This window comes from Scyliorhinus torazame, chromosome 13, assembly GCF_047496885.1.
Source record: "Scyliorhinus torazame isolate Kashiwa2021f chromosome 13, sScyTor2.1, whole genome shotgun sequence".
Classification (NCBI taxonomy): Eukaryota; Metazoa; Chordata; class Chondrichthyes; order Carcharhiniformes; family Scyliorhinidae; genus Scyliorhinus; species Scyliorhinus torazame.
The window spans coordinates 56998833-57019747 of NC_092719.1; the positions used below are offsets into that span (position 1 = coordinate 56998833).

The 20915-nt window shown below is 47.7% G+C and overlaps 2 protein-coding genes across 2 annotated transcripts in view; both read right to left on the minus strand.

Moving 5' to 3' along the window:
• The window catches only part of LOC140388039 (coiled-coil domain-containing protein 87-like), a 47811-nt gene extending 31413 nt beyond the window's left edge, over window positions 1-16398 (minus strand). Inside the window, exons 1-2 of the mRNA XM_072471567.1 lie at window positions 16068-16398; window positions 3194-3308 (exon numbers count right to left, since the gene is read on the minus strand). Of these exons, the coding sequence (XP_072327668.1) occupies window positions 3194-3308; window positions 16068-16115 (163 nt within the window). The 5' untranslated portion in view covers window positions 16116-16398. The remainder of the gene's footprint in view (window positions 1-3193; window positions 3309-16067) is intronic.
• Window positions 16399-16630: 232 nt separating this feature from the next.
• LOC140387617 (coiled-coil domain-containing protein 87-like) overlaps window positions 16631-20915 on the minus strand; it is a 160872-nt gene continuing 156587 nt past the window's right edge. The window contains exons 16-17 of the mRNA XM_072470809.1: window positions 19272-19279; window positions 16631-16663 (exon numbers count right to left, since the gene is read on the minus strand). Of these exons, the coding sequence (XP_072326910.1) occupies window positions 16631-16663; window positions 19272-19279 (41 nt within the window). The remainder of the gene's footprint in view (window positions 16664-19271; window positions 19280-20915) is intronic.

Below are 20915 nucleotides of genomic sequence, written 5' to 3' on the forward strand. Positions count from 1 at the left end.
CCTGAAACGAGCTGCTGACGTAGAAGTTCAGAACAGCAGTAACTTTAGAGCCAGAGGCAGTGGGTGACCTCCCACTCCATGTAGAGCAAATTCTTGCATTGTTCAAGGTAAATGCTTGAAGGTGGACCACTCTTCCTTGGGACAGATGTAGCCTTCTCCAGTCCCTGAACCTCTGACATCTGGAGGTAGAAGGTTCTACACTGGGATACCCACAGCCAGTACTGTCTCCTCCAAGGCTCTGCCATCTGTGACCCTGCTCTTGAAGCTCAACAGGCCCTGCCTCCCCCACCTCTGCAGGGCACTGTTCCTGGCCATGTGCAGTGGCATGTCAATGTCGCTACTGATGGTTGATTGCAATCAAAAGAATTGCCAGCTCGACTAGCTCCATGATTCTCCAGAATGGAAAACTGAAAGGAGGAAAACTTCAAAGTGAGCGATGAGGAGTCCTGACAATGTGCTGACCACAACCCTCTCAGGACCTGGGACGTCCACCCATGTGCATCACCCGATGTGAGCGCCTTTCCACTAAGTTTCATGCCCGTCACACAATAGCCACTTCCTCACAATTGCCCCTCTCAACTCCACCTGAATGAAGCGCTTTGAACCTTGAGAACCTCTGCAGGCCATGATATTCCCCCAAGGGTGAGGAGTTGGAGAAGCTGATTGTATTTTCACAGTAATTTCATTGCAGTGTCAATGTAAGCCTACTTGTGACAATAAAAGATTATTATTTAATGGACATGTGTTCTGACCTCAAGGGGAACACGACACTGCTGCCTGTCATCCCTTGAACGGGGTGACTGATGTGTGAATTTGCCATAACACTTTGCATCGGATGCCACATCTGTGACACCTGTCTGTTACGTAGATGTGAGTATGAGTCTGGAGTGCAATGCATGGGGGCTAGCTAGGCTTCTAACTATAGCATTAGAAATTGGGCGCCAATCAGCGGCACACTGATACATTGCAATGCTGACTAAATTGGTACAATTAGCTTGTCAATGAAGTTGTCAGGGAGCTAATTAGGCAACTGTTTACCCTTGTGGCAGGCGAGACATATGCATGAGAAGACTGCAATTAGCATGCCAACATCTTCCTTAGAGGGCACCCTCATTCCCCAACTCAAACGAGTTGCAGGTTAAACGAGCCTTCCAATTTGAACAGCCAACCACCCAGACACCATGACCAGTGGCCTTGAACTTCCATACAGCTCTTCTCCTCTGGCTTTACAGTGCTGCCCGAGTGTGGGCGTTCATTCTGACAGCAGCTGTCCTCCGCACTGTGGGGGAATCTTTAAGCCTCATGAGGCTGGAAAACATCCCTTCTCAGAGTCCCCCATTCAGTCCATACAGCCTGGCCCCTCAGGTGACCCCATCCAAGAGTGTCACAGTGGACCCCAGTGCTGACCCTATGGATTCCCCTGCTCCCACCCACTTTCCAGCTGCCACTGTGCAAGGGCAATCCCTCAGCGGTTCTATTCACAAGCCCAGAAAGCAGGACACAAGAAGCACTGCCTGCGTATCAGCCGCCAGAATCCTTTGAAGATAAGAGGCTCACAGACATGAAGGTCCTCTAAGGTATGCGAATAGTCCCACCCCTCGAAATGCTGATAATGAACTTATCAGGGTCCCCCGTGTCCAACCCGTTGCCCCCTCTGCAACAGCGACCTGAGCTTTCATCTCTGCTATCCCCTTTGGAGCTGGGGTCGCCAGGTTTTCGTTTTCTGGCCGGTACAGTGACATAATGGTTAGGGAAGGCAGTGGCGCACTGGTGTTGTCACTGGACTAGTAATCCAGAGACCCGGGGTAATAAATCTCTGGGGACCAGGGTTCAAATCCCACCATGGCCGATGGTAACATTTAAATTGAATAAAAATCTGGAATTAGAAATCTATTGATGACCATGAAACCATTGCCGATTGTTGTAAAAACCCATCCTGTTCACTAATATCCTTCAGGGGAGGAAATCTGTCATCTTTACCTGGTCTGGCCTATACGTGACTCCAGATTCACAACAATGTGGTTGACTCTTAACCTTCCTCAAGGGTGGGCAATAAATGCTGGCTCAGCCAGCGATATCCACATCGCATGAACATATTTTTAAAAACACGGCTACCTTATAGCGCCAGGCACCTGGGTTCGATTCTGGCCTTGGGTGAATGTCTGTGTGGAGTTTGCACGTTCTCTGTCTGTGTGGGTTTCCTCCAGGTACTCCGGTTTCCTCCCATATTCCAAAGATGTGCAGGTTAGGTGGATTGGCCGTGATCAATGCGCGGGGTTACAACGATAGGGCAGGGGAGTGGGCCTAGGTGGGGTGCTATTTTGGACGGTCGATGCAATCTCAATGGGCCGAATGGCTCCTTCTGCACTGTAGGGATTCTATGATTCACACAGCTATGGGCCGAATGGCCTCCTTCTGCACTGTAAATTCTATGATTCTATGCTGTAAATTGTGACTGATAAATGTTCATTAAGGGGGGGAAATCCTTGCGGGAGGGTTTGCAAATGATATTATAATGTGTTAAGATTAGGGTTCTGACCTTCCATGGCGTTTTCTCGTTATGCCACCGAATCTCAGAAAACGCGATCTTGCTGGTGAGAATCACGTTTTTCGATACTCGCTGAATAATCCGCCCCCATCAGCATTCTCACTGATGGCTAATACAGGCTCAAATTTTCTCCCCTTACCACAACAGTCCTGAGGCTAAAACTGAAGAGGAGTATCCAACTTTACTTTCATTGGAGTAGTCAAAGCAATTGTAGACACATTTGTGACATCGCTAAGCAAAAATGAACAAAATGCTCATCCTTAACTTCATCCAATTTGTTATTAATTTACACTGAATTTAATATTTAAACTGAAATTGTGCACAAAGACAGATGAGCAGAAGATCAGAACTAAATTCCACAATGCATATACATGTTTCTTAGCAAAATCTAAAGTGGTCCAAATAAACAAATGATTCTTGCAAACCATATTTATCTACCCCGCACAAAAACCATTCAACACTTGGAAATTTCAAAAGACCAGAACCAATATGACACCAATGCTGGAATGTCATGAACATAACATACTTTCTCAAAGTTATCCAGCTCCAAAGGGAAAGCTCGTTATCACCAGGTAGAACAAAGTCTGCTTCTGCAGGTGATGATTTTATGAAATGTTTCATCATTTGACTGCTTCAGTAACCTACCTTTTGCAAAGAATCGATTAGGGTTCGATGAAAATCTCTCAAATTCTTCAAGTTTACCCAAAATGTACTCTCGCTCTTTAATCAGTTCCACAGCACTTTCCCAAATCTCCAGAGTCTACAACAAGAAGGAACAGTTTTCAGGTCCGACAGTCATAATATCATGCCAAATAAGCACAGTCTACATATGATTAGCACAATAATGAAAAAGACAAGGTCGGTGATAACAGTTGACTATATATTTCTTTCAGTGTAAAATCTATTTTTGATCACCACCATCCCTGAAGCTGCCTTTCACTATGGCCAATTCTTGCCATTTCCTATCATGAATGTAGTTCTCTATTCACACCGGACATTTAGAGAATGTAGCTGCTGTGGCAGTCTCAGGTTTAATAAGAATTAATTGGGTTGCCTCGTGCTAAACATGCTCTCTCAGCACAGTAGCACGGATTTATTTGCATGAGGTTCCAAGACTATGCAAAAGTTGTTTTAATTAGAGAACTTGGTAGGTGCACTGTGTGGAATTATATTACATTATATGTGGTAGTCACTGTGACAGTTTCCATAGTAATGGGATACATACTAAAAGCATTCTGGGGACAAACTAATTAGCATTGGCAGTCAGCACAATAGGAAGAGCTTTGTCACAGGCATTCAACTTGAAGCTTCGAATGTGCAAAAGTACTTAGAAAATACATTTATGTCTATGTCAAAAGTAAAATCACACCCTTAGGCACACAGCTGTAAATCAGGTCACCATTGGATATTTTCCAGAACTATTTTTTTGCAGGGGTTTGAAAGGCAACTGATAAGAGATTTTGAAGAATGCCTTCAGTCATTGTACAGCATATCCAAGTACAAACTTTAAGTCAAGTGATGTTAGAGTGAGTAAGGGGCGGCACAGTGGTTAGCACTGCTGTCTCACAGTGCCAGGGACCCGGGTTCAATTCCAGCCTGGGTCAATGTGTAGGGTTTGCACATTCTCCCCATGTCTGCTTAGGTTTCCTCCGGTTTCCTTCCACAGTCCATAGATGTGCAGGTTAGGTGGATTGGCCATGACAAAATTATCCCTTAGGTTAGGTGGGATTATGGGGATAGAGTGGGGGAGTGGGTCTGGGTAGGGTGCTCTTTCAGACGGCCAGTGCAGACTCAATGGGCCGAGCAGCTTGCTTCTGCACTGTAATGATTCTATGAGACGAAGAACTAATGAGTCTGGAGGGAGAACGTAAAACAGAGCTCTCGAGCCCAAGGCTGTGGGGGAAGGGGGTGGAGGTAAGTGGAGACGAAGGTTTTAGCAGAAGAGTTAGAGATGTTGATTTGGGGGGAGTAGAGTATGCTGGGGGTTTTGTGAGTGGAGGATCGGGTGAACAGATGCATAGAGTTAGACACTGCAGGAAAGGAGAAGGAAGGTATCGAAAATAGAGGCTGAGGGTGATGGGGGAGAAAAAGGTTGCAAATCAGGAACAGACGAGAAGGATATTGGAACAATTAAAGAGTGGAGAGGAGATACAGCAGTATGGGGCTAACAAGGTTTTGCTCTTTGTGTGCAGGACTACAGTAATGGTAGCACAGTGGTTAGCACTGTTGGTTCACAGCACCAGGGTCCCAGGTTCGATTCCCAGTTTGGGTCACTGTCTGCGTGGAGTCTGCACGTTCTCCCTGTGTCTGCCTGGATTTCCTCCGGATGCTCCGGTTTCCCCCCACAAGTCCCGAAGATGTGCTGTAAGGTAATTTGGACATTCTGAATTCTCCCTCAGTGTACCCGAACAGGCACCGGAATGTGGCGACTAGGGGATTTTCACAGTAACTTCATTGCAGTGTTAATGTAAGCCTACTTGTGACACTAATAAATATTATTATTATTGTGCCAACGCCACCCTCTCATAAATCACAAGCTAAACTCTTATAATTAAGAGATTTTGTATAAAATCATAAATTCCTATTTTTCCACACATAAACCAATTTAGATTAATAATTGTTTTACAAATCTAATTAGTTGCTTACTTAATCTCTAATAGGTCAGAGCTCTTTACAAGAACTACATTACTGCATCTGAAAATGCTTCGCAAATTACTGTAATTAAAAATCTCAGTAGTTAGGTTAACATGTTAAAGAAGGAGCTGCCCAGAAGGCAAGCCGGATGCTAGCGCATCAGCTACGCAAGAGGGAGACGGCGAGGGAAATTGGAGGAATCAGGGACAGAGAGGGGAACACGGTGCGGAGTCCGGCTAAAATAAATGAGGTATTCAGAGATTTCTACGGGAACCTGTATAAGTCAGAATCCCCGGAGGGGGGGGCGGGGGGGGGGGGGGGGGGGGGGGGGGGGGGGATGCGGCGGTTCCTGGACCAATTGAGGTTCCCAAGAGTGGAGGAGGGGCAAGTGGAAGGCCTGGGGGCCCCAATTGGGATCGAGGAGCTGGTTACGGGGTTGGAGAGCATGCAGGCAGGCAAGGCCCCGGGGCCTGATGGGTTCCCGGTCGAATATTACAGGAAGTTTGTGGATCCTTAAACGGGAAAGGACCCGCTACAGTGTGGCTCGTATATGCCGAACTTGCTCCTTAATGTAGAGTTGCTGGCAAAGGTCCAAGCCACAAGGATTGAGGATTGTGTCCCGGGAGTGATACATGAGGACCAGACGGGGTTCGTGAAGGGCAGGCAATTAAATGCAAATGTGCGGAGGCCCCTGAATGTGATTATGATGCCCTCGGAGGGTGGGGAGGCAGAAGTGGTGGCAGAAATAGACGCGGAGTAGGCCTTTGATCGGGTGGAGTGGGAATACTTATGGGAAGTGCTTGGCAGGTTTGGGTTCGGGGAGGGTTTCATTGGGTGGGTCAAATTGTTATACCAGGCCCCGGTGGTGGCGTATCTACGAACCGGCGGAGATCAGAATATTTTTGGTTGTACCGTGGGACGAGACAGGGGTGCCCCCTGTCCCCTCTGTTGTTTGCTTTGTCAATTGAGCCGCTGGCCATGGCATTGAGGGAATCTAGAAACAGGAGGGGGTTGGTCCGGAGAGGGGTGGAACATCGGGTCTCGTTGTATGCTGATGACCTGCTTTTGTACATCGCAGATCCAGTGGCGGGGATGGTGGTCATGCGGATCCTTAGGGAGTTTGCGGACTTCTCAGGCTACAAGCTTAACGTGGGGAAGAGTGCGCTCTTTGTGGTGCATGCGAGGGCCCAGGAGAGGGGGCTGGAGGAGCTGCCGCTTAAGAGGGCGGAGAGGAGTTTCCAATATTTGGGTATCCAGGTGGCCAGGAGTTGGGGGGCCCTGCATAAGCTTAATTTGGCGCGATTGGTAGACCAGATGGAGGAAGACTTTAGGAGATGGGACGTGTTGCTACTCTCGCTGGCGGGCAGGGTGCAGTCCGTTAAGATGACAGTCCTCCCTAGGTTCCTGTTTGTGTTCCGGTGCCTGCCCATCATCATCCCCAAGGCCTTTTTTAAGCGAGTAAGCAAGAGCATTATGGGGTTTGTCTGGGCAAGTAAGACCCCGAGGGTCAAGAGGCTGTTTCTGGAACGTAGTCGAGACAGGGGTGGGCTGGCGCTACCGAACATGTGTAGTTATTACTGGGCAGCCAATGTGGCAATGATTCGGAAATGGGTAATGGAAGGAGAGGGGGTGGCGTGGAAAAGATTAGAGGCGGCGTCATGCGTGGGCACTAGCTTGGGAGAGCTGGTGACGGCACATTTGCCACTACCGCTGACCCGGTACACCACGAGCCCGGTGGTGGGCGGTGACACTGAGGATCTGGGGCAGTGGAGACGGCACAGGGGTGAGTTGGAGGCCTCAATTTGGTCCCCCATACGGAATAATCATAGGTTTGCACCGGGCAGGATAGATGGCGGATTCCTAAGCTGTCATCGGACGGGAATTAAAAGGATGGGGGACCTATTTATCGACGGGGCTTTTGCTAGCCTGGGGGCGCTGGAGGAGAAATTTGGGTTACCCCCCAGAAATGCTTTTAGGTACATGCAGGTGAGGGCGTTTGTGAAAAGGCAGGTAAGGGAATTTCCGCTGCTTCCCGCACGGAGGATTCAGGACAGGATGACCTCGGGTGCATGGCTGTGAGAGGGCAAGGTCTCGGCAATCTATCAGGAGTTGCAGGAGGCGGAGGAAGCCTCGGTGGAGGAGCTAAAGGGCAAGTGGGAGGAGGAGCTGGGCGAGGAACTGGATGAGGGCTTGTGGGCAGAGGTCCTGGGCAAGGTTAACTCCTCCTCGTCTTGCGCCAGACTTAGCCTGATCCAGTTCAAAGTGGTTCACAGGGCACATATGACAGGGACGAGGATGTGTAAGTTTTTTGGGGTGGAGGACAGATGCGCGAGGTGCTCGGGGAGCCCAGCAAATCACGCCCATACGTTCTGGGCGTGCCCAGCGCTAGAGGGGTTCTGGAGGGGCTTCGCAAAGGCTATGTCCAAAGTCTTGGACACTCGCGTAAAACCGAGCTGGGGGGTAGCAATATTCGGGGTATCAGATGAGCCGGGAGTACAGGAGCCGAAATAGGCCGGAGTTCTGGCCTTTGCGTCCTTCGTAGCCCGGAGAAGGATTCTACTAATGTGGAGGGATGGGAAATCCCCAAGCGTGGAGGCTTGGATTAATGACATGGCAGGGTTCATCAAGTTGGAGAGGATAAAGTTTGCCTTGCGAGGATCTGTGCAGGGGTTCTCCAGGCGGTGGCAACCGATCCTAGACTTTCTGCGGAATGTTAGGTGGAGGACAAGAGCAGCAGCAACCCAGGAGGGAGGGGGTTTGGCTTGTTTTTATTATTGAAAGGGGCGTTTGCGCCATTTTTGTTCTTAGTTTGTTAGATAGTTTAATGTTTAGTGGTTTAAGTTGTTGGAGGGGATGGCGTAAGGCCCCCATTTTTATTTTTCTTATGTATACTTTATTTCCTTTTTGGAATGTTTTGTAAAAATTTATTGAAAACCTTGAATAAACATATTTTATTTAAAAAAAGGAGCTGCCCAGCACCATTGTCACTTTTGGCTGAAACAGCTGTATTCTTATAGGATGACACATACCTACACTTGGATGCATTACTATATTTCTTATCTTCTTCTTCTTGGCCTTCCTGTCTGAAGAGTCAATGGGTGCTCACCAATGGCTCACTGATTGGTTTGGCAGCATCTGGCTCTCTCTTTGCGGTGTCGTCTCATGTCTTGCCAGTTGCTGCGTCTCTTCTCTTTGCCTCTTTTCACTCCCTCCTTCATTGCTGTCCACCAGCTCTCACAACCGCTGCCAACTTGCTCCCAACATTTATGGTCCATGCAACAGGACTTACAGTCCAAAGATGTGCAGGTTAGGTGATTGGCCATGCTAATTTGCACCTTAGTGTCCAAATGGTTAGGTAGGGTTACGGGGATAGGGCGGAGGCGTGGGCTTAGGTGGGGTGCTCTTTCCAAGGGCAGGTGCAGATTCGATGGGCCGAATGGCCTCCTTCCGCACTGTAAATTCTATGAAACTCTATGACTTCCAAAGCAAGGCACACACTGATAACTTTCTGTACTTTCACAATCCATAAGCATTGTTTCTTGAAATAGGGGATCTGGTGGCAGCACGGTGGCGCAAGTGGTTAGCACGGCGCCGAGGTCCCAGGTTCGATCCCGGCTCTGGGTCACTGTCCTTGTGGAGTTTGCACATTCTCCCGTTTGCGTGGGTTTCGCCCCCACAACCCAAAAATGTGCAAGCTAGGTGGATTGGCCACGCGAAATTGCCCTTTAATTGGAAAACAAGGAATTGGATACTCTAAATTCATTTTTTAAAAAGAAATACGGATCTGTCATCACCAGATTTCTGCTTCGTGATTAACCCAAAACAGTCATTTTCTTCTATTATCCATACAGCACCTGGTTTGAGTCGTCTTCCACAAATCTTTCCGACTGACTGACTCTGAGAGTTTGTGAGTCTGTACGCAGCAAGACTGGCTGCATTCTTCTTTGTGTCCAGATGATGCAGACTCCAGGACTGAATGGCTTGTTTCTTTACAGTCGTATTCTCTGATTGTTTGGGAGATGAGGGTCCACGTGTATAATGTTCACTGGGCTTTCACTGGAAAGAAAACACAGTTCTATTTGGATGCTAGGAGAATAGTTTGAATGACAAATCTGATGCGGAAATAATGGTAAACAGAATGGGCAGTCAGTCCCATAGCTGACTCTTCTGATCCCCAATTGCTGTCTTCTAACATTTCAGTCAGCTTTCAGTGTTTCCTCTTCTGTGACCTTGAAGTTAGAACTGAATTTCCCTAGTTAACATTTTGTCCCCCAACTTCTGGTGGCGGCCATGGAGTGTGCGGGCGCACATTTGGTGGCCCCCGCTCAAGTCGGATTTTTTTGGTCTTTTCCCTGCCCGAAGGGTGAAGTGTTTGAGCGCAACAAGTGCAGGAGTGCCTGGGGAAGGTTTTACTCCTCTGGTGTGGCTGGTGGATGGATCCACGGACTAGGAGTGGGGCAAGAAGAAAAGAGTTGCTGGAGCAGGAGAGCCTTTCGTGGTGCGCCACAGAATAAGATGGCAGAGGCAAGGGAGCTTCTCTGCCCATCCAGTGGTCAACAGAGCAGTCACGTTTGCAGACATCTTTGAGGTTGCTGTGAGGCGACCAGGGAGTGATCTCTCCGTGGCGCATGCTTCGGCCGAATATATGGGGGTTTTCGGCTGTCCGAGTGTCAAAACCCCCCTCTCGGCCTTGTTGGTAGGGTCCGAAGGAGTGTAGACCAGGACGTTTGGCACCAGCTTGACTGGAGGAGCTGCTGTAACATGCCAAAAATAAAGCACGACTGCCTTACAGTTGATTTTCTGTTACAGTTTACTCTCTTAGCCTTGCTCCCTCCCAAGACGCCCACAAGTAGTTGGGCTTGTATCCCTGAGCAGGGGTCTTGACCGGTTGCTGTCAACAGGAGCTAGCTGAGCCCGGGTCTTGGGAAGGCAGGAGGTCGACACTCCCTGAAGTAGCTCCACTTCACAGGCGATACCCGCTACCTCAATATATTAAAATACATTTATCACAGCGGAATAACGACTGTCACCTCTAAATTTGTGGACAGTAGTGGCAGCTAAAACAAACATGGATAATAACTGACAGGCACTCCGTTAATGATGCATAGTCTGCAGTTCAGAGCTGCCCCCTTTTAAGTTTCTGAATGACTTCAAAGATTAAATATATTTCAGAACAGAACAGACTAGAGATCACAGAACAATAGAATATGTGATGGACAATATGCTAAAATTATTGGGCAAAGGAGCGTAGGAAGCAGAAGATTACTCAGATTTATTTAATCAAATCCAGAATTGTTTGATGTCAGTGCTCAAGTAGACATTAGTATATTGAACTGGTACAGTTCCATATTCTGAGTCTGAATTCATAGTAAAAAGAAACAGCAATTATGGTTTCGTTTTCCCTTTTTGTACAAATTGACCCATAAGAAACCTCCAATCAGAATGAAGGAAGTCAGATTTGTAAAGGTGTATAATGTATGTAGGAATATCAGATATATTGTATTCTAGGCATTTGGTGCAGAAAAGGTTAAAACCTGTGTGTGTGTGTGTGTGTGTATGATTGCTGTAGTACTGTTTTAAAGAATTCTGGTTTGAAAGATTTAGGAGCCAGCGGTGCAATTAAGGCATCATAAAAAGCATGAGCTATTGCAGTTTTGTTTGGATTAAGGGGGTTCCCTGTGCTGTTAATTAGATTTCAAGTTGGTAAAATGATGTAAGTAATGGGAGAAGCCAAGGTATCAGGCACTTTGCAGAAAAGCAGTTTAGTTGAGTTTTAGATGGAGCTGTGAACAGAAGTCAAGCATCTGCTCCCACTGCAGTTCAGTTTGTCTGCACACAGATTAGCAGCTTCTTTCCAAGCAGTTCAGAATTGTGTGATTGGAAGGTGAGCTGAAACCAGCTGCTGAAGAAATACAGCCAGAGTGTGTGCATGGTTCTGACAGGATTTAGGCAGTGTCAAAAGATCTCTCTTTCTCAAAGTAGAGTATCCAAACATCTCTGTAAAGCAGGTATTCCTGGAATGCTACTTGTATTTAACAGTGGATTGAGAGCTGGTTTGTTGTTTGAGTAAATTGTTGTTTTAATAAAGTTGGCAGTTAAGGGTTATTGTGACACTGTATTCATTGTATTGATTAGCTTTAAGGGGTAAATTTTAAGCTATTTTTCTTGCGCCATGTTAAAGATATTTTAAAACTGTATTAGTAATAAAGTTTGTTTTAACATACAATATATCCCTATGTTTTTTGTGAAATCACTCCTCACAGTCTTACAAAATTAAAAATATTGGGGATTTTGTCCAGTATCTTGACCAATGTTGGGTCTGGCCCAGGATCGTAATAGATGGAGGATTCACTACACAATGCATGGAGATAATATTATTGTGAAAGCAGAAAACAACAGATACAGGAAATAGAGTTAATCAGGAAGGAGGAGGATGCCCTTTGACAAAATGTATCCAGGTCTTTTATTCAATTTGCTTGGTTTGTATGGGAATCAAGCTAGATGTGGAGTAGAAAATTGCATTTCGGGGATGGGAGGTTTTGGATTAGAAAAGTTATATTTAAATAATACGGAGGAACACATTTATTTCTTCCTCTACTCTGTGTTTCTCCAAAAGTGAACATGCTGAATAAGCAGAGGCGGCTCATGAATCCAGAGAATTGGCAGTAAAATAATTTCTTCAGAATATAGCTGATTCTATAAGAGATCTACGGTTGAAGCAGTTAGAATTCTAATGTAGCAATCCACATCCTATTTACTCACTTGCAGAAACCTTAATCAACAAAGCTTTTGAAAGATGATTAAAATGACCAGTGCAGCCATGACGCAACTGTTTGGTTTACCTACACATTGATTTGTTATGTTGTAGGTGTAACATAAGCGGTTTCCTTGTGGTGCACTTGACAAAGGAAGGTCCAGACGTGGAGACAACTTCAACACGTTTATTAAACTATTACACTTCTATTACTCGGGTTAGACAATACAGCTAATCCTACTATAGCTACCCAGACTGATTAACCAGTTGCTGCAATCCACGTGGTGGGTGTAATATTGAATCAACCCGGTGTCTCTACTCACTGACTGTCTCCACTGGAAAGAGGCAGCTCATGGGCGACATTGTCCGACCCCCCGCCGGGTTGGAGAATCACCGGGGGCTGGCGTGAATCCCGCCCCCGCCGGTTGCCGAAGTCTCCGGCACCGGATATTCGGCGGGGGCGGGAATCGCGCCGCGCCGGTTGGCGGGCCCCCCCGCTCGATTCTCCGGCCCGGATGGGCCGAAGTCCCGCCGATAATTTGCCTGTCCCGCCAGCGTAAATTAAATCACCTACCTTACCGGCGGGACAAGGCGGCGTGGGTGGCTCCGGGGTCCTGGGGGGGGGCGCGGGGCGATCTGACCCCGGGGGGTGCCCCCACGGTGGCCTGGCCCGCGATCGGGGCCCACCGATCCGCGGGCGGGCCTGTGCCGTGGGGGCACTCTTTCCCTTCCGCCTCCGCCACGGTCTCCACCATGGCGGAGGTGGAAGAGACTCCCTCCACTGCGCATGCGCATGCGTGGGAAACTGTCAGCGGCCGCTGACGCTCCCGCGCATGCGCCGCCCGGAGATGTCATTTCCGCGCCAGCTGGCGGGGCACCAAAGGCCGTTTCCGCCAGCTGGCGGGACGGAAATTCCTCCGGCGTCGGCCTAGCCCCTCAATGTTGGGGCTCGGCCCCCAAAGATGCGCAAACACGGGGAGAAAGTGCAAACTCCACACAGACAGTGACTCAGAGCCGGGATCGAACCTGGGACCTTGGCGCCGTGAGGCAGCAATGCTAACCACTGCGCCACCATGCTAAAAGACAAAATATTAAGAATAATACCTGAAAAGTAATATTTCATTCTAACCTGCTACCGGAGGTAAAGAAATTTAAACTGCTCCACAGCAACACACAGTGGTTAAATGTTGCAACTGCATTTGGATCCTGCTGCTGCTTGTAGCTACTCCAGCCAGATCAGGGCCGGGATTTGCCATTAGTGACGGGGGCAGGAGCGGAAAATATTGCAAAACAAAAGTCGCATTTTATGTTGTTTCCATACCCCCCTCCCGCCCCCAGTCAGTGGCATGGTATATTTCACGCCGTTTAAAGTGAAGGAAATCATTATAATACACTTGCATCTCATTATCTGGCCCATACGCGGAATCATACCCCACCCACCTGTTAAAATTCCATCCACAACAGTAGCTGCCAGAATTACAACTGGCTTCAAAAGGAGTGCACCCCTCTGAAGGGAGCTCGGAGATGAGCGCAGCACTCACAAAGCTGTTCCATAAAATAATGGGTTAGCTCAGGGGTACCGGCTCTGACTCTGGTTTGATCAGCCTTTGACTCAGGGATATCGACGCTGAATCGAGGGGTGGAGGAGTGGCACTTTTCCTCCGATAAGTAAGACATCGAAGGGGGTGAGGCTGAGGATATCCTCGAGGGAGAAGACGTCGGCCATGAAACAATGGCAATGTCCAGAGGATGCAGTTGAGCTCAGGACACACTCATTGCTGCTAGAAGCATGGAGGCTGGTGCGGACATCCAGTGAGGATATCCCACTTTCTTCACATGGTTTCTGTGAACATTGCTCTCCCATATGACTGATACAGATACTCTGTTACAAGGGACACAGCGGTTTCCCATAGTCAGTACAATGCAGGAGGATGATGACAATTTGCAGTGAGAACAGTCCATAGATCCTCATAGAGCTTGCATGAATGTCTGACTCCTGTCTGGCTGATGGTAGCCCACTTGTTCTAGGGTCATATCATGGCGATGCATCGGGGAAAGTTTAACCTCTCCTGATCTTACAGCATCCTTGTAGCCTTGAGGTTCAGTATCACCTGAGATTGAGGCAGACAGGATGGTGGGGGGCACAGCCACAGCTCAAAGGTGCAGAGAGCAGACATGGACAATGACTGGAATGAGTGATGCTAGCCCTGTACATTGTGGGAGTCATCGTCATTCCCAACAAGACACAGTCACAGTGAAGGGACACCACCATTGTGCTGGAAACCTTGCACAAAGCACATGGAGGAAGCCCTGGTCTGAGCACCCTGCATTTTCCTTGTACAGGAATCAAGTTTTCTGGTTGGGCCTAAAGGAACACAGGTCATCAGAACTAGGAGCCATAGAAGGGGTGCAATTCATGAGAGTTTATTTACAGAGGTGAACGTTATGTTCACTTGCTTAACACTCATGCCCACACTGTGCAACTAGAGCTTCTTAATCTTTCCAATCCTGTCACTATGTCTTGGTACATCCCCAACATCTACAGTGGAGGTGGAGGCAGCCTGCTGGCTGCCACACCCTGTTGTCCTTGATGAGCTTGGCGAACGTCCTCGGCAGGGCTGACAACTGGAGGGTCCTGGCCTGCTTTCAGGGTCCTGGCCTGCTTTCAGGGTCCAGCTGTTAGTGTCATCCACCTTGGCCTATAGAGCTTGAGCTGAAGCAATCGCAGGAAGAGGATTTCAGGTGGGCGGACACAAGATCACCTGAGCGGCTGGCAGCAGTGCAGGACAAAGTCTTGTGCCAAGGTCTGCACAGCAGCCACCAAACTAGCTATGTTGACCTCATTGCGTTGGAGTGTTTTCACATCACCTCAGACATAAGGTGGACGGATTCTTCCATGCAGACTTTCAATCCGAGGAATGTATCAGACATCCCTTCCTGAGTTTCCCGAGTTTGCCTTTGGAGATCCAGCAACTGAGGCATTACAAAGTCCCGAGGCTCGTCGGCTGTCTGGGTCTCAGCAGAATATTGGTCTCTAGCAATCCTCTGAGTGCCGGAACCCTGGGACGACCCTGCCTCCTGCTGTGGTCCTGAGTGTGACCCCAAGGCTCCTCTAGAACTAGGTCCCACTGAGTTGCTTGTCTCTACACAGGTGGAAGGTGTGGATGTGCCTGCAACAGAAAGAGGTCATTAGTGCAAGAGGCCTTTAGAGACAGGAGACATGACTCACAGCATTGTCATCTGAGGAATGATGCAGTGCTGGATCCTGACTTGGTTTATCGCCATTGATCTCATTACCAGCACAGGAGCAGTTAACATCCTTCCCGGCCAGCTGGATGGCTTTGCCCTAAAAGCCCATAAGGACCTTGTGTTCTGGCGTCCATCCGCCCATCTAGTTGTGTGCCAGCTTCTCATGTGTGAAAACAGATGGGAAGAGCGTAAGCAGGATGCGTGCCAGGACAGATGATAAGGATGTGCGGATGGTGAATGTGACCAGAAGGTGATGAGAACATGACTCACAGGGGAAATGAAGGTGCGTTTGGGAAAGTGAGTGTCCCTTGAGTTGGCAAGTGAGCAAGATCCCTATGGATGTCGAATGGGCATGTAAGTGTGTGGGAGTGATGTTGGGAGTGATGAGAAGAGTGACTTACCCTGGCAGATGCAGGAGATCATTGTTCCTCTTACGGCACTGGATGGCTATCCTCTGCTGCAGAGGTCGTTGGCACTCACGGCCGCTGCAGGCCGCCGCCATGTGCATGCGCGGCCACAGATATGGCAATTCTCCATCCGTATCCGCAGCTAGATCCGGGGGCTCTACGCTGCGTGCCTGCTGGCCCTCCACCTGGTGGAGGATCAATGGCCATTTTGCGCCATTTTGTTCAGTCGTAAAATGCAACCGTTCCCATGTCGGTGTCAGCACATAGTCTCCCAAATGGAGAATCCAGCCCCCAAGGTTTCAATGGTTATACCTTAGAAACGGTGTAAATGATTGAGGAAATTTGTGCACAGCGGTGATTTAGCATCAAAACATCAAAAGTTAGATACATGCAAATTTCCTTCAACAGAAAATAAATGCCAGTGTAGTTACAGCAAAAGATTCCAAAAAGGTCCAGCATTGTCCTATTCATATACCTTTGAAACATGAGCTGTCTGTTTATGTGAGCTGTATTTAATGGCCATGTCAAGACGCTCCGAATCAGGGGCGCGCAGAATAGTCCAAATACGTCGCAGTCTGCTCTGGACATCATCTAGATCTTCAACGTCGGGTATTTTCCCAAGCTTCCTCTGAACATCTACATATTCCTGTTATTGGAAGGGAGTTGGAAGAATAAACAAAAAGAGGTAGAGGTTGTACATTTTTTCACACACGTCTGCCATTTTTGTACTTTATATAGCCTTTTTGGGTACGTTGCTCTCTACTAAAGAGCTTTACCAATTTTAGCCCATTCTGAGCCATCTCTGACACTGTGGTTTGCTCCTAGAGAACCAACAATAATGTTCTTGGCTTTCCATTCGGAGAGATACAGCAGTGATTTGTTGTAGAGAGTGGTGGATGGGTGGTCAGTTGGGAGAAGAGCACACGGGGAATAGGACTGGAGAAAATCTTCTGACATTTCCTCCTTCCAGTGAGGAAGTACTGGTGACAGTGCGGCTGCAATCATGAATTCAGAAAGCGAGGGGTCAAGATGAAGCTATTAAGTCTTGATCTGATGAAACACAATCAGAAGCTGCCAAAGAGTAAAAAAGGAATTCAGAAAGGGAAACAATATTTTTGACAAATTAGACAGGAGTTTTTTAACAGATGAGTTGGATAGAAAAAATACAATGGACACATTGTACATGGAGATTCATACAGAACACTATTGAAGGTGATTAAGTGTGGAATTAGGAAGTGGGGGGGGGGGGGGTAAAATGAATGTAAAACTAGTTGGCAGCAAACAAGAAAACAGTTTCTCAGAATGATTGGAAGCAGTTTGCAATTTTCCAAAGGAGTTCTGTTCTATAACCACTTACTTCCCTTGTTACATTAAAAATATAACTAGAGGCTGTGATGTCCACATTTGCAGACAATACTCATGTTTTAAGAGGCATTGTAAATCATTCTGAAGGCGAAAGGAGGCTCGCAGGCAATATTAATGAGATGTCAATACTTAACAAGAGGTGATTGAAGGAGATTATTCCAGTGAACTTGTCTCAGTTCACTGAAAGCTGCAGTCTGTTAATAATCACCTATGAAGCGTATCTACTTAATTTAAGCACCAGAGGCTGATCAGTGCCCACGAAACTGTAGCTTAGCAACATTCTGCAACTTCAGGAGGGCAGATGGGAAGAATTATTCGCACAAGTCAATGAAGGTGCGGCAAGTCATGCCCAAGTCGTGGGCAGCACGGTAGCAAAGTGGTTACCACAGTTGCTTCACAGCTCCAGGGTCCCAAGTTCGATTCCCGGCTGGGTCACTGTCTGTGCGGAGTCTGCACGTTCTCCCCGTGTCTGCGTGGGTTTCCTCCGGAAGTTCAGGTTTCCTCCCACAGTCCAAAGATGTGCAGGTTAGGTGGATTGGCCATGCTAAATTGCCCTTAGTGTCCAAAAAGTTTAAGTGGAGGTTACTGGGTTACGGGGATAGGGTAGATACGTGGACTTGAGTATGGTGCTCTTTGTAAGGGCCGGTGCAGACTCGATGGGCCGAATGGCCTCCTTCTGCACTGTAAATTCTATGATTCTATGAGGTGACGAGGTAAGCTGAGAAGGCTGAAAAACATGTGACTTTATTAATAGTGCATTACTATAGCAAGGGAGTTATGCAACCTTCATTAAACATTGGTCGAGCCTCAGATGGGGATCCATGTTCAATTATGGGCACCACACATTGGGAAGAAGGTCAAAGCCTTGGCGACTTGTGCAGAGATTTACAGAGATACATAGAACATACAGTGCAGAAGGAGGCCATTCAGCCCATCGAGTCTGCACCGACCCACTTAAGCCCTCACTTCCACCCTATCCCCGTAACCCAATAACCCCTCCTAACCTTTTTGGACACGAAGGGGCAATTTAGCTTGGCCAATCCATCTAGCCTGCACGTCTTTTGATTTACTGGAATAATACAAGGGAATAGTACCAATGAATAATAACAGGAAAATAGTACCAGGAAAATAGTACCAGGGAATAATACCAGCTAATAGTACCAGGCAATAATATTAGGGAACAGTACCAGCTAATAGTACCAGGGAATAGTAGCAGGGAACAGTATCAGGGAACAGTATCAGGGAACAGTATCAGGGAACAGTATCAGGGAACAGTATCAGGGACTAGTGCCAGGGAATAGTGTCAGGGAATAGTGCCAGGGAATAGTGCCAGGGAGAAGAACCTCAGCTATGTGGAGAGATTGTATAAATTGGGGTTGTTCTCCTCAGAGCAGAGGTTAAGAGAAGATGCGATAAATATGTTCGACATTGTGAAAGGTTTTGGAGAGTAATTTTTCATCAACAGAACAGTCAGTATCCAGAAGGCATAAATTAAAGGTGATTGGCAGAAGAACCAGAGATGATAGGGGAGTGTGACTAATCGTATAGCTCCTCTAAAATGACAGCAAAGGCCCGATAGGCTAAGTGGCCTTTAGTGTTGTATGATTCTATTCTTCTCAAGATGAATAATGGAATTTGGGGAAATTAGACTGTCTATTGCTCACGTGGAGGATAAACACGAGCAAGGGCCGCTTTCTATGCTGTTATTTCTTTATAATCCAATGAAAACTGGCACTCCCAGCAAGCAGCAATGCAGGATTGGGTCCCAAGCTGGTCTATTTCTTGAGTAACTTCCTCCATTATAAAGTATAACTAAAACTTTTTCCAGCTTTCCTGAGCCTTTAAAAAATAAGTCAGACCCACTAAAGTGCAAATAAAATCAAAGGCACTGATGATCAAATTTGATCAGCATAAACAATACAAGTAATAACTGTCATCAACAATTGTTTCTGGATGCAAACAAAAACTTTGAGCAAGTTTAGCTCAGTTAGCTGGACAGTTGGTTTGTGATGCAGAGTGAGGCCAACAGTGGGGGTTCAATTCTCCCTACTGAGGTTATTTCTAAAGACCTACCTTCTCAACGTTGCCCCTCGCCTGAGATGTGGTGATCTTCAGGTTAAATCACCACCAGTCAGCTTTCTCTTCAAAGGGGAAAGCAGCCTATGGCCATCTGGAATGATGGCGAATTTATTTTTACTTTTATGTTATTTCATGGCACTTAGACCAACTGACACGTGACCATCTGCGTTATAACGGGAAGGAAACAATAGACCACAAAAGTCATTACCTTTACACCTGCAGTGGACAATCTTACCTTGGCAGCTGTAAGAGCAAAGCAAAAAATTTTTTTTAACATAAACAAGATTAAAACTAATAGAATTCTATATCAAGTTTAGCAATACAAATTCTTGACAGAGTTATTAACTATATACGGTAGGAGATTGCAAACAGAAATGGCAGAATGTTTATCACATCTACACATCATTTATATTCTCCAGTCATAACTTTTTCCACATTAACAGTTGTAAATAATGGAATTCAAATATTCAGAACAACTTAAACACAAAAATACAAGCATCGAATGTACACCAGAGAAGAGCATTTAATTGAAAATAAAGTACCCAGTGACATTGGATTCCAAAAATCTGGGGCGGGATTCTCCGTTGGCCGACACCCAAATAGGGAAATGCAATTGGGCAGTAAAACGGTTTTGACACGGAGATTATGGCGGGCGCCCGGTTCACACCAAATCGCAATTCTCTGGTGCCTCGATAGCGGCGTCGATGCGTTCCACCCTGCACTTACAGTAAACGCCGTTTGCACTCCCGACGGAAAGATTCACTTGTGCTTTTAAAAATCAGGAAACAGGCGCCGTGGCTGACGAAGGAGATGTGGTGAACCACTGTAATAGGAGATGTAAGGTAGGACCTGCACTACAGGTATGCCGGTAGCTCCTGCCGGCTGGCTCCGCCCATGGAGAACTGTATAAATATGTATGACCTCCAGTGCCCTGCCATTTCGCCAGCTGCAGCAGGAGGCCACGCATCTGACTGTAATAAATTATTACAGTCAGATATTCCACAGAATGGATATCAGAATTAAGACCGATCGCCTGCAGCTGGATCCGCACTCGCCCGACGCCAGAAAAGACTTTACTCACTAGCTAGCATGTTTTGAGGCCGACATCAAGGCTGCGGACCCAGAGCCAACGGAGGCTCAGAAGATAAACGTGCTGAGCTCCAGCCTGTTCCCGTTGATCCAAGACGCCACGAATTACACAAAAGCAATGGAACTCCTTAAGGAACACTACATGCAGAAGGCGAACACGCTCTTTACCAGGCATGTACTCGCCACCCGCTCGCAATTACCTGGTGAATCCATCGAAGACTTCTGGCGGGCCCTAATTCCACTCGTCAGGGACTGTGACTGTCAAGTCGTTACGGCTGCCGAACACGCGAACCTCCGCATGCGCGATGCCTTCGTGACGGGGATTGCGTCGGATCGCATCCGCGAACGATTACTGGAAGGGGCCAAGCTCAAATTGGCGGAGACGAAAACCTCTGTGCTCTCCATGACGGTCGCATCCCGTAACGTACAATCATACCTCTCCCGCCGCGCTGCCCGCCCTTCGACTCCTTCCTACCCCTCCTGGACCCTGCCGACGACCTCCTCCTCCGGGGTCCTGCCTTCCCAATACGCCTGCGCCGCACGCCGATCCGCGCACCCCGGGGGTCCCCACTGCTGCTTATGCGGTCAGCAGAAGCATCCCTGCCAACACTGCCCAGCCCGCACTGCAGTTTGTAAAGCCTGCAGTAAAAAGGGCCACTTCGCGGCTGTGTGCCAGGCCCGCGCAGTCGCTGCGATCGTGCCTGCTATTGCCCCCTCCCCCACGCCAGGCGACAATGGGAGCCACCATCTTCTCCTCCCGGGTCCATGTGCGACCAATGGCCGCTGCCAT